At 39.7% G+C, this 14,189-nt stretch overlaps 1 protein-coding gene across 1 annotated transcript in view; it reads right to left on the bottom strand.

Annotated features, from left to right (window-relative positions):
- The window catches only part of LOC109973719 (kinesin-like protein KIF13B), a 48,780-nt gene that overhangs the window by 20,841 nt on the left and 13,750 nt on the right, over window positions 1–14,189 (bottom strand). The window contains 6 exon segments of the mRNA XM_020623512.1: window positions 5,182–5,316; window positions 5,763–5,850; window positions 6,452–6,632; window positions 8,000–8,092; window positions 8,822–8,882; window positions 9,484–9,496. Coding sequence (XP_020479168.1) covers window positions 5,182–5,316; window positions 5,763–5,850; window positions 6,452–6,632; window positions 8,000–8,092; window positions 8,822–8,882; window positions 9,484–9,496 — 571 coding nt within the window.

Here is a 14,189-nt window from a genome sequence, read left to right as displayed (position 1 = left end):
GCAGTTTGGAGGTGCAAGATACCTGAGTGTGTAATGTTAATTTTACCTGTGATCCTTTGAATAAATCAGCACTGTTTTGAAGTTACTTGGACTGTCTCGTCTCTCAGAGTCAGTATGGTAAAAAGTACCGGGTACAACAACGGTGTTTGTTTATGTGTGTGGCAAGAGATTGCAGGCATAAGCAGACGGGACGGGATGACGAGAGCGGATCTCTGGACCAATAATGCATGACTGATTGTTGACTCAGGTCAGAACACACAGGATGAGAAGATTAAGAAAAATGATGAGGAAGGTGTGGAAGTATTCCATTTGACAGCGGTAGATGTTTTTATTAGTGTTAGAAATTAACCCGATTCTTTTGTTGGAAGCACGAGAAGTGAAGACAGGAGAGGACTGTTTAAAATAAACAAAGTTTACTGAAAGTCTGATCACAGGAAGGCCTTACAGCGCTGGGATCAGAGGGACAGAGCTCCTGCAGGAGTTCCATCCACTGAACCTCGAATTAAGGTCTTACAATACATTTTATCTTCTTGAGCTGCTCTGCCCTGGACAGAGGTACAACATTCAACAGCTTTTTGATCCTATTGTCCATTTGGTGTGAACCGGAGCTCCCCCTTGTTAGAATGTGGTAAAGTCTAGGTGTGTGTGTGTGTGTGTGTGTGTGCATGTCTCTCAGGTTGTAGCCCCCCTGTGTGTGTAAGACACCCCCTGGTGAGGCAGAACTTGGGATATGCTATGTGGGTCTAGGTGTGGGTGTGAAACGGGCTGGCTGGGCTCCGTTAAAATGTAAATAAGCTGTCTGGTCACAAAGAGATGCAGACATCTAGTCTCTACACAGAAGTTACAGCATTCAAAGTAAGTAGATTCTACTTCATTACAGTTATAAGATATATAAGCAAGGGAAATAAATGTATTAAAATAACCAAAGCTCAGTAGTTCTGGACAATCATCAATACAGCTGTAATATGTATAGACAAGGAAAATAAAGTTATGAAAGGTAACTAAAGGTATGAGAAGTAACTAAAGCTGATAAGGTAACTAGAGTCTATAAGACTCAAATCTTACATTAGAATTAGAGGAAAAGCCTACAGCTGATTAGTTGATGACAAAACAATAACATTCTTATACAACTCAGACGCATGTAAATTGGTGATAATAAATGAAAATATAATGTGGGACTACAGACTATCTACTGAGATTCTGACCATATGATTGGCAAGTGGACTGCCAAAAAAAGAACCTTTAATTTCTTTTTTAGTTGTCACAAACTCTGAAACAGATTAGTGGTGTACAAACCAATTTGAGTTTTCTAAAATGTGCCCAGTAAATTTGTTTGGATCAGATAAGAGTTATGAAGACAATTTTTTTTTTTTGAAACCAGGTTGTACCATTTATACTGATAAGATCTGTATTGAAACAAGAATGGTGACCATTTCATTTGAATGCACCACATGTTACTGTCAAAACCGAGGGGGGGCACAGTGGAGAGATTTAAGAAAATATGTAACCAGAGCAGAGGAGTTTATTGTTTACAATAAAGACCTAAATTGGGTGACTGTAGCCATAAAACTGACACACAGCTGCAACACCCTGCAGGAAATGAGAATTATCTTCTCTTACTACAGAAAGAGGAGGAAGTGCTTAATAGCATACCACAAACACTCTGGTCTAAAGGATCTGCTGATGTAGAACTAATAAAGTGAGCAAAAAAAATAAACAAATTACAATTTTGAAAACCTAATTTGAGTTATGATTTATCACAGACTGGTAGATCATTAGATAACAAAAGAAAAGAAGCCATCCTTAAAGTGCCAAAGCCACAAAAAAACAAGAGATAAATGATGTCATTCCTATGTATGACTGTTCTACTATCTCAACCACATTTAACTATAGAATATTGCACAACTTGGAATCCATCAACACTGTTACCAACAGTGGATGGAGAAAAATATGATTGTCTAAGTGGAATATCAGAGTGCTCTGCCAAGATCTGATTTACAAGATATTCTCTATGAAGATGCTGATATTAAAATGTTTGTTGATGGTTCATGCAAAAAGAATTTAGACAGTACAAATGCTACGAGTTATGCTGTAGTGACAATCATAGGGACATTCAAATCAGAATGTTTACCACCTCATTACTCAGCACAAGCAGCCGAATTGTTTGCTTTAACAGAGGTGTGTAAACTGGCAAAGGGAAACCTAGAAACCATAGAGATCTTATTCTTGTACTATTAGATGTGAAATTACCAAAAAGTTAGCTATTTGCAAGTGCACAGCACACACGACAGGAACTGATGCTGTCACACTGGAACATAGACTAGCAGATGAGGAAAGCAGTACAAATATCATGGAAATCACAGAGATGAGAAACATACACTTTTACAGGAGAATACATCAAATATCATAGACAAAGATATTCTCTGCAATATGCAACAAAATGCAATGCATACAGAAAAAGCTTACAGGCTTAAGCAAGGTGCTATAGTAGATACTGATGGGTTATGCATTTCCACAGAGAATGAACAGATTTTACCTAAATGTTCACATTAGATATGCAGCCATAATGAGCCATGGGATTTGCTATTCTTGACATCTAGCTGACAGGTGAAATAGCGAAGAAGATGGTGTTAGTCACTGTGGATTTTTTCTCCTTCAATACAGGAGAGTTGATACCCAAGTCAGTAACCAGATCAGCAGGATGGATATGCAGCTTGTCGACATTGGCAGCTTTGAGGTACAGAACATGTGTCAGGGTATCAACACATCACCACAGATGGTAAACAATCTAGTAGATGTCAACAACTGAGGGCTTGGCAGCAAAGAGAGTCAAAGTGCAAACAGGCTGAACTTTGAGTGGCATGGACAAATCATACATGCTACTGAAAGGAAATCCTGTAATGAGATGGTGAGTGTCAGAATGACTCACCAACAGTGACTCATTTTGCTACACCTGTTTTAGGTGAGGGGTTGTTTTTTTTTTAAACCTCCTTGGCAGATTTAAAGAACAACACTATGATGTACAGGCAGTGTTTTTTCTAAAGCTGCCGACATTGAGAAGTTATTTAACTTTTGAACTAGCAATGGTGAAATTGTTACTTAAATCCATGTGAAATACCGAATATTCATTCCACAGTTGCGTGTATTGTGTGGATTCATTAAGTCATTACGTCTACAACAAGTCACAAAATAGTGAAAAATATAAATTGAAAATTCCCACAGACCAAATCAAATTACTTGTGTTGTCTGACCAACAGTTCAAAATGTACAAATATTTACTTTTGTATCATATAAAACACTGAAACACAGCTAATTCTGAGTTGTGAGAAGCAGAACAAGTATATGGCAAGTTTGCTTGACAATTAATAGCAGGCTTTTTAAACAATCCCTTTATACTTACATTTACAGATTAAGAGATGTAAAAACACCCAATTAAGATGTGGCTTCAATCACACTGTGCATCTTACAGTCTGGTTAGATGATACTGTTACTTTCTCACTGCCTTGAGAACACTCATGGTTTAGTAGTCTACTTGCCATCTATTGTTTAAAGTGTACTTCTGCATACTGTGCACAGCACTTTATTATGCTCCCTTGGCCTCCCTTGCACTTAGGTCAAATAGGTCCAATATACTTGCTAAATGCCACCAAGTGACAAGACATGGGGCATAAGGCAGGCAGACATACTAAACCACCAGCACAGCACATGAAACAAGGTGGCATCTGGTATAATAGGGGCTTGAACTGCACAAAAAGGAGTTCCCTTTGAGAATGCAAACAAACTTGAATTTAGAAATAAGATAATAAAAATGCAACAAGAAACTAAAAACTGACTCATGCAATTACAGTACATGTCCGCTATCTGATTCACTCACAGTCTACATACCGTTGGCCATTTGCCTGACAAACCCACTGACTTTATGATTCACTTAGTAACTGACTCTGGGTGCGTTTTGATAACAAGGCAGCCTGTATCAGCTGACAAACTCACAGTTACACCTGTGAATTATTAACAGGATACACTGGTGGCAAGGTCTGATAAGAGCAAGGAGCAGGACAAGCTAAGTGGGTCTGTGAGGATGAAGAATTAATCACTCTGGTCTTTTCTTAGAGTTTCAGGTCAGACAGCTGAGATGACATCATCCCATTTGGCAGCTACATATTCACTGTCAGCAGCAGCAAAAAAAAAAAAAAATTAAAATAAAACTTTCCAAAACACTGTTTGCCTGGTCAATGTGCACACTATTACAGACACACACACACACACACACACACAGATTCTGGGACAACAGAATGTGAGCGAGAGATAGGATTTATTATGGAATGACGTGCAAACTAGGATGAATTTATGGTGGAGTTGAGGTGTGGGACATGTAAAGTGAAAAAAGGCTTGGTTTTGTGAAATATCTTAATGGTAAACAGCTTCTGGAGTCAAAGATTTTAAATCTTAATAGAATTAACCCTATATATGAACATTTGCATGTATATATATCATTAAACTGCAGAAACAGTCATTGTTGAGTTTCTGAAGTTCAATCCATCTTCACTGACCAACTGTAAAAGATTAAGTTATACTGTAAATCATACACTTACTAAGCTTTTAAAAACTCAAGTATTTAAACCTCTAATGGCTAAATTTTCTAAAGATCTGTGTGTGTTCACTGTGGCTTGATGTTGTGATGCATATTAGTGAGGGCTGAAGTAGGTGGATGGAGCAGACGCTGGACAGAGTAGAGGTACTGTAAGCTCATTGCTTGGGGACAGAGCGTTGCCTGCAGCTCATGAAATGCCGAGAAAGCTGCTTTCATCACATTCCAGACCATCATGCAATGACGCTCCACCGTCTGCGGCAGCAGAAGGCCCAGCCCTCAGCAGCACAATAGATGTACAATCTGTTTTGCTGCCAACTGTGCCAGCAGCACATCAACTGTGCCAGCCCTACCCAAGTGGAGGCTATGAACCAAGCACACTAATTATCTGGTGAACTTTTCCAGTCCCAGATGATTGATGGTTAAACTAAAGCCACTACACACCCAGAACAATCTGGAGCTTCCTCTGTCTGCATCTCATCTATTACAGCTTTCAGCGCGTCTTCAGTCATCCTTCTGATCACATTTTTAAAGCCAAGTCAACAGTCTTACCCTACCTTGTGTCTGCGTGTATTTGTATAGTTTTATCTTACCCCAGACTGCAAGTCTTTGAGCGTGTGTGTGAGGATTATGTTGAACACTGCATGTGATCGACTGCTCTCCTCATTCATGTTGGTAGCAGCAACAGTCCGAGACTTATTGCCCTCTGACATCAGAGACTCGATATCCTGTCAGAACAAAAATCAAAAAATATATAAAAGGTACAAGAATAGCATTAATAAAGATAATATTTTCTCATCTTTGTTTCCCTGCCATCTCATCTTTAATGCTGTTTTTGCTGAAGATTATACAGGTGACATGGTCTGATGTGTTCTAGGCTTGTTTATATCTTCAGTCTCCTGGAAAGCTAAATATAAACTACAAAATTTTATTTATTCTGATAGTTTTACAGCTCACTGTGATTGGTGGAATTACTAAACAGATGCCATCATGTGAGCAATGCTGTTATAAATCCTCAAAGTATAAATCAAAGTGAGGACTACAAGTAAGAATCTCCACTCACACGACTATAATCCGCAAAAATGACACCATGTCCAGTGGATGTCAGGGGTACAAGTGGGCATGTCAGTAAGCTTGGAGATAAGCTAAGATCACTATAAAGAAATATGTTTACCTTGTAGCTGGCCACAGCCAGGCGGGACAGGCCATCCACATAGGGACCTAAAACTTTGTGTTCCCTCACCCTCAGCGTTTGTCTACTCCTGGACAAAAAAAAAAAAAAAAGGTTTAAACACAGCCAAACACAAAAATGTCTTGGTAAACACACTATTCCGCTGACATATTAGCAGCAGTGGCAGTATGCTCAGCTGGACCTTTCCTCACTGCACAGAGACTACAGTGTGTAAGCACGTGGCTCTCTGACCCTGACTCAGACTTGCTCCAGGGCTGAGAACTTCATTCTCTGCTCCACACCAAAGCCCTTATGGCTGTCAGATGGTCCTCTCCTCTTTGGCCCATTTCATTTAGGTTAAAGGTCAAGTAGTAAGTGAAGGTCAAAGGTTATGCTGTCTGGGGCAGCAGAGCCTATGCTACTGCTGACCTGCTAAACATGAACTGGCTTTCATCAGTGACTACAGACCAGAACATTTGTCCTTTTATCCACTGACCAGAGCAGCTGCAGAACCAGTCAACTTTCTCCATTCTACTACTATTTACCTAAAAGCAGGCTTACAGAGAGACAATATACTTCCATTATACGGAAGATTAATGGCCAGGAGTTTGGTGTAGGTAGGTAGTTTCTAATCTTTAAGATTCACTAGAACCATTAATGAGACCAGAAGAAGCAGTATGCTGGGGTCATACCCTTTGGGGTCAAGCAGATCCCGGACCTTCTCGTTGTAGATCTCCATGTAGGACACCTCAACAGTAAAGCTCTCCTCCGCCCGCTGTTCCTTCTGAGTTCGTTCAAATAAAGCACTGCAGAGGCGGGGAATCAGACCTGGCTGATCCCCTGAACCCATCATTGTGTATGACTTTCCAGAACCTGAATAAAACAAAGACACACACACACAAACACAGAAGAGCAAGCATTCTCATAAGGAAACCAGGTGTTATCAAAAGTGAAAATGCTGCTGTTGGGGCAGCTGACGTAAAACGTAACCAGAAATGCAATAAAGGTGGTACTCAACGTTTATTGTAAATTTAGTGTTTAATAGATGTGATAGTATTATATTAAGACAAAATGTGTTATTTGTGCCATCAACTAGGAAAAACAACCTTGTATACTATACAGAGTGGGTGAGAAGTAACTAGGCATTAAAAACTGGCTATAGAACTTGTAGTATCACTGGAGTTTCTAAACAGACGACAGTAAATAGGATTTCATATGAAATGAAGAAAAGGTCATTAAAAACACCAAAAGTATGCAAATGTGTGTGAACTGATGTGTCCACATACTTTTGGCCATATTGTGTATGAAGATGAGCTGATATCAGCCTTCTCATCTGAAAGGAGTTTTTTTTTTTTTGTTTATTTCCAAAAATGCTGTGTTGTCTCATTAATATCATATGAAATCCTATTCAGAGACTGTTTTCATCATGACTCCAGTGATACTACAACTTCTATAGCCAATTTTTAATTCCTAGTTACTTTTCCACCACCCTGTATTACCCATTCTGACTCTAGTGCAGCACTGGACACATCTAACTTGGTTGTTTAAATATTCGCAGCACTGAGACCAATAAAAGGCATAGACTGTCATTTTACATCCCCTCTACACTAGACATGGTTCAGCCTTCTTTTTTCTGTTGTCAGTCTGAAGGAAGAGAAACTTGCAATTTAACCAACATAGATATCTCCGTCATCTGTGCAACATTGCTTCAGGTGTTTGGGTTTTAGCATCAGTGTGCAGGTACATCATGCCTCTAAACTTTTAATCAAAATCATACATACATCTGAGATCTGGCATTTTGTTAATGCTGGAGAGAAGAGAGGCTGTCGAAGCCTCCTGCCAGAACACACGCTGACACAGCCCCCTTAGCTATTATGCAAAATCCTTCAGGACATTTCGCTATGAAAGGCAGCTAGAAAATTTACATTTATTGTACCTAGACCCTGTGGTCATGTAAAAGGTTCATTGTTTTCAATGCGCAAGACAAATTAATAAAAACACCTGTCAATATAATGCAACAAAATTCAACAGCACATACATCCTCCACATTTATCATGTACCAACACCTCTCTAAACAGTTTGAATAAAAACTGAAGATCACCTTCATGAAGGTGGATTCCAGGACTGCTGGACTAGACTGGCTAAAATTTAGTTAGGTGGACTGTACCTAATAAACTGCCATGAGTGTGCATTCACATCCCACTGGCCACAAAGCAGTGAGATATATCAGAGTAATTTACCAGTTTGTCCATATGCAAATATACAGGCGTTGTAGCCCTGGAAGGCATTGTGGAGAAGACTTTCCCCAAGGCACTGGAACAACACCTCCTGACCTGGAGACACACACACACACACACACACACACACTATCATGATGTATCATTATGTATATTTAGTCATTCTCATCTTTATGTGTGGAATGACTTGAATGTTTAAAGTATTTTGGCATTTTAAGACAATATGAACTGGATCTGTTTTAATAAATAAATATGCACCGATCGATTGACTTGAGATTTAAATTGGCCAGCTTTAGCCTGATTGGCCTTGAACGGTCACTGGCCAGTCAGTCTGAGATATCCGATTCAGAGACGGCTGTGGATCAGGAGGTAGAGCAGTCATCTCCCAAACAGAAGGTTGGTGGTTCAATTCCTAGTCCTCTTGTCGAAGTATCCTTGGGCAAGACATGGAACCCCTAGTTGCCCCTGATGGCCAGGCAATGACTGACAGTGCTACCATCGGTAATCCCCACAGGAATTGATAAAGTGTAATGCATTTATACCTGACCTGTGTGTTCAGTGGGATTGATATAACAGACATTCTTCTTTCTATTAGCCTACCTGTTGCACATGTTTACATTTGGATAAGAGCAACTATTTCATTTTTAGCTGGTGATTAGTTTCTTAAAACAATGCAAATGTTTTATTTTTATTACAATTAAATTTTTCATGTAAAAAAAGTGACAAACATGTTTGTGTATTCAGTCAGTTGCAGTTCTTAGAAAGAAAGAAAATCAGAACCAGCCAAGAAAACTGCAAGTGGTGCATCTCTATTAATAAACTAACCTGCGAATTTCTCCTTATCGGTCTCATCCATGGACCAGAAACAATAATCATAGGCAAAGATCTGGGTAGGACATAGAGAAAAAAGCAAAATCAGTAAGTGTGAGAGACACACACTGAAAGGATGCCTGTGAGGCTGCAACACAGCAATGTTAACTTTGAATAAAGATGTTCACTTAGAACCGCAATGCATTTTTTGGCAAGAATAACAGAGATCATACATGTAAATAATGGTTGAATGATTCAGTTACATTTCATATGAGGAACAACAGTGACTGTTTTTAATCACTTAGCATACTGTACTGTAACCATAGGCAACAGTAAGTGTCATGTGGGTTACATAGCACAGAATTTTCAAGTGACCTTCCTGGGAAAAAAATGATAATTTAGGAAAACTGACTAGCTAGCATGTCACATAGCTACATACATGTTATAAAGTATCCTAGCACCTAGTGTTCTTTAAAAGTTTAATGTTGATAAACTAAACAAGAACCACAAATAGTTTTACAAATCATTACTTTATATCACTGCCTGTACAGTTGTACACAATTTACAAACTCAAGAGAGACAAAATGGACCATCTTCTGTGTTTAACATAGAGATGAATCACAACCATAGACTTGGCTCAGGGTTGAAAATGTCTATGTGTGTTTGTGTGCCGTTACCTTGGATTGACTCCTGATGATGTTGGGAGGGTCCACAGGAGCATGTGAAAGATAAAAGACATTTAGTGCTCATGATAAAGAGTATGCAGTATACTGGCAACATGCACTCAACAAATTCTTTTTATTTTGTCTGAGCTTGAGTCAGTAGCACACAATCTTAGTTTCCATTTTTGTGCGTGTGTGTGTGTGTGTGTGTGTGTGTGTAGTTTTTGTGGTGTATAAATTGTTATATAGCTGGCAGGTCATAATTGACCCCCAAGACAATCTTTGTACCCTAGGTGTGTAAAGCCTTCATGGAAATATAAAAATAGAAAATGGTTCATTTTTTAAAATGTTGGGTCATTTTAGGAAAAGTCATCAAAATTCAAGTTGGAAAAACATCATTTAGGGATTTTTTTTCAATGTTAGAATTGTCACGGGTCATTTTTGACCCTTAAGACAATACAAAGTTAACGCAACCTCTGGGCACAATAAATACAATGATATCACCACAACGATGCTGCACACTCCACCTATGCAATGCTGCTTCCACCCATAAGGTGAAAGCAGCTGTCCGTCAGAGAGCTGCATCAAGTCTGATGATGAGGCCGGAGCTAAAAGACTGCTAGTGGTTTACACACCCACCAAACACACATATATTTACTTCTATACTTATGAGGACCCCCTTGCCCCTCCTTCTACATTCAATCAATATCTCAGTAATGTTAACCATCAGTGCTAAATGCCTGAGCCTGACACCACATCTAACCTCGACCCTGAGCCCTACGCTGCATTGCAAAACTGCCCTCTATATGTCAGATAAAAGCACAGCATAGGAACACACACACACCACACACCTGTTTCCTTTTACCCATGCACATTCTTTATAAACCACAAAGCTGCAGCTCTTGTACAAACCAGCCAGCATCAAGTCCAATCTGTAAAGCTTCATATTTCACAGACATTTCACTGCTGATGTGCTGTACTTGGAGAGTGCATATACGGTATGCCAAGAAATCCCTGTCTGCAGTCTAATTGCCTCCAGTAGCTCATTAAACCAGAGTACAGTTAGGATGTCTTCTGTGCAACACTGATATTTATTCATAGCACTGCTCTGGAGTCCTCAGGACCTCCAGCAGTAAGTGAGGATATTCCAAGTTAAATGTAAAGGCAAATGTTAATGGAAAACTAACAAAAAGAGAGCACAGTAGAAAGATTTCTGCACAAACAAAAAAAATCTTCAAAGACGCATCTAAATAAAGGCTCTGATATTGAATTGTTTGTGACTCCCTGATTTCCAGATACTTTTTTTTTCTTTGAATAGACCTCCTCTCAGTGACTTTACACCATTGAACATGCCTATTGTCTATCTAGAGTCATATCTCCAAACAGGAGGAGTGACATCAGTATGGCAGGTTTTGATATATGCAGTTATCAGTCTTTTTAAGGCTGCAGGCAAGAAGGGTCTCCCATGTCTTGCGGCCTTTATGGAAATTAGGGAAGCCCACCACCAATGAGAGGGCAGAATGAGGTAGGGCCAGGAGAGCAATGAACCTACCTCAACTTAATACATGGCTGCTTCCCCCCACCACTCTCTTTCTCCGCCATTCTTGCATTCTTTTTCCCCTCTCTCTCTGAGACTGTACCATCCCCAGCTGAGCAGGAAGGAACAAAGAAGGGGGGATAGATAGGAGGCTGGGCCAGAGGGGCTAGGGAGGAAAGAGGCTGGGCCTGAGACTGGAATGTTAAGCTGAAGCAGAAAAGGCACTGTGTAACACAGTACATACTGATGGCACAGGACAACAGGACGTGTAACAGGCTAATACTTCAGTTCAGCACATACTGACTAACATGGTCTAGAAAAATAGGGCATATGTAATGATAATTACAGATATGCAGTAGGTGGCCCAAGAATCCCAATATAGTGAACAGGAAAAATCCTACTGATGTTGAAATTAACCGAGTTTTGATGCCACAGACGCCATGTTACACCACCCAGTCTGAGGCTGGTTTTAATAATACTGCCTGAGCAGTGTGAATAAAATAAAGTATGTTATTTCACTTCTACTTTCACTTCTCTCTGCTCACTGGTGTCTGAGAAATCCATTAAACCTAAAAATCAATTCACTTTATGTATAACTCCATAAAATGATCAACTTCTAACCTGAAAGGCAAGCAAGTTTATTGGAAATCTCACCAGATAATAAAACCTGACAATTACTAAGTACAAAATAATCTTTCTGAATAGGCCAATAAAACATATGGCACATACAGTACTTTCATTAACTGTTCACTAAAAGATTTTGACCTTGCCAAGCTGACAGCAAATGGAACATGCAGGAATGATTTGAGTCACTGCATATGGCTCTGATACCTGGATCAATCACTGGTAACCATAGTTTTTCAGTTCATTTACTGGATTTCTGGATAGTCATACTTTGTGCTCACTTTCATGCTCTTCGCAGAAATATAACTGCAAAGTTGATCAAAAACTATAAATACTTTGCATGATTAATGTTCATCATTTTGTGATCACCCACAGTTATCCAAGCTGATACGTAAGCGAGCCATTAACTAGCTATGCCACCAGTTAAATGTTTACCATTTCCAACTGAGGCCAGAAGAGTACAGTGAGTAGGCATTCTTCAGCCCAAGGATGAATTTTCATTCAGCTACTGGACAGGAATCATTTGAATGCAACAGCCTAAGAAGAAAGTCATATCCTCTTACTAGAACACTTGTATTTCCACAACTTGTCAATTCAGTGTTGTTCAGCTCCAATTCTCAGATGCCCAAGCTACAACCAGTACATGAGCATGTGCTGCAAAAAGTTCTCTTATACAACAAATGTTCTAAAAACAGGTACATTTTAACTTGGACTTTGCCATGCTTGGGTCAAGTTGCTGACATCTACACTGCTTCAGACAAAAAAAAAATCTAAGCAGAAAGATTCCCCCTGCCATTATGTCAGTGGACAGTCAGGACCTCCAGCCATCGTATGGTTCATTCAGAGTGGACTGTTTAAGCACTACACTCTGCACCCAAAATCCACTGTTCCACACCAACAAATATAATATACATCCTTCACTTCTAAAAGTGATGCTAGCAAGCACAATAACACTGCACGCACATACTGATACACACAAAGGGAAACATTATTCCAACACATGGGACCACACAGCCTCCATTGTGTATCATTTTAGAAACCAAGCCGTTGTGTTTGCCTCCCTGACATGTGATAGATTGTTGACAGCGTGTGTCAACATTCCGCTTCAACAAAGCAATTTAACAACCTCAGATCATCATGCAAACTGTAGCATCTGTACACATGGCTATCTGCTTATCAGAGTCCACACTTCATGGACATCCCTGGAGGCTGCAGGCTTAATCCAGTAGGGCAGAGTAAGTGATCTAACTGTTAAAAAAAAAAAAAAAAAAAAAAAGGTAGCATTAAGATTTTCTTTACCACTTAGCTAAAAAAAAGACCTATGTAAATTTTTGCTGTCAGAGAGCACAGAGAACTAGTACATTAACAGCATTGCCGTTTCCTCAATGAACTCTCTATAAGAAGTATATAAAGAAAGAAAAACACTTAAGCTTCATAAACTGAGATTTCTGTCACCACCATGGTCAGTCACTCAGGGTGTTAGTGTGAGGAACTTAAATCACGCCTGCCCAGTATGCGCTGCCGGTGGAAAAGCGGAATCAGTCCCACAAGCCAAACGCACAACTGACAACAAAAAAGAGTGAAAGAAATGAAAAAAGGAAATGACTAAATAATTAATAATGGAGAATCCAATTACAAAAATAGTCTGTGGATGTTCTGATCATGTAAAGCAAAAAATGTACCTTCGGTCCTGAATGAAAATGTTATGGCACTTCATTGAATGAATGTGTGGAAAGGTGAAAACTTTGTGTTTTAACACTACAGCAGACAGTGAACAGGCTTTACTTCCCAGCTGTGTGAACCATTAACTGAACAGATATCAGATGATGGATTTTACAATTATTTATATGGAAAGTAGGGCTGCACGATAAATTGTTTTGTGGGGGTTATTTAGGTCCCGGTGTGATCTCAGTCTCATGTGACAATGATTTTGCCATGTTTACATTAGCAGGGAGATGCCTTGAATCAAACCAAGTGCTCCCTTTTCCTCGCTAAGTTGCGATGTCCAATGTCCACTTTAACCAGTGCAATTTACGGACTGTACTCCCCAAATATTACCAACATGTGAACATTCCCACCCAGGACAAGAACACTCTGGATCATGTTTACAGCAACATACGTGGTGCATACAGGGCCGCCCCCCGCCCCCACCTTGGACGCTCAGACCACATTTCTTTGTTCCTGTATCCATCTTACAGACAAAAACTAAAGCATCCTGCAGATTGGTTCACAACTCCCACGCTCTTTTCTTTCTTCCTCATCTTAATTGTAAGCCATTTCTCAGAAACTATCATCTTTTCACTGTCTCATTCTTGACTTTGCTCACTGTCAGTGTCTGTATAATTCTGTTTGTCTGTGCAGAAAGAACGCTGTTCCAGGCTTTCTTACCTCCTGCCCTCCCTCCCTCACTGCATCTCAGAGTTAGTTCTAAGTGGAAGAGACAGGCATTTAGTCGAGCAGAAATCAGCTCCATACACCAGCTGGGAGCGGCTCAGATGGTGATAGCAAAGGACTAGTAAGTTAAGTGTAGCTGCAAAGTACAGACTGAGGAAAGCCTACC

Source organism: Monopterus albus, unplaced genomic scaffold (genome assembly GCF_001952655.1).
Source record: "Monopterus albus unplaced genomic scaffold, M_albus_1.0 scaffold302.1, whole genome shotgun sequence".
Lineage (NCBI taxonomy): Eukaryota > Metazoa > Chordata > Actinopteri > Synbranchiformes > Synbranchidae > Monopterus > Monopterus albus.
Note: the sequence above shows the minus strand (reverse complement) of the source record. Positions and strands in the feature narration are given on the sequence as shown.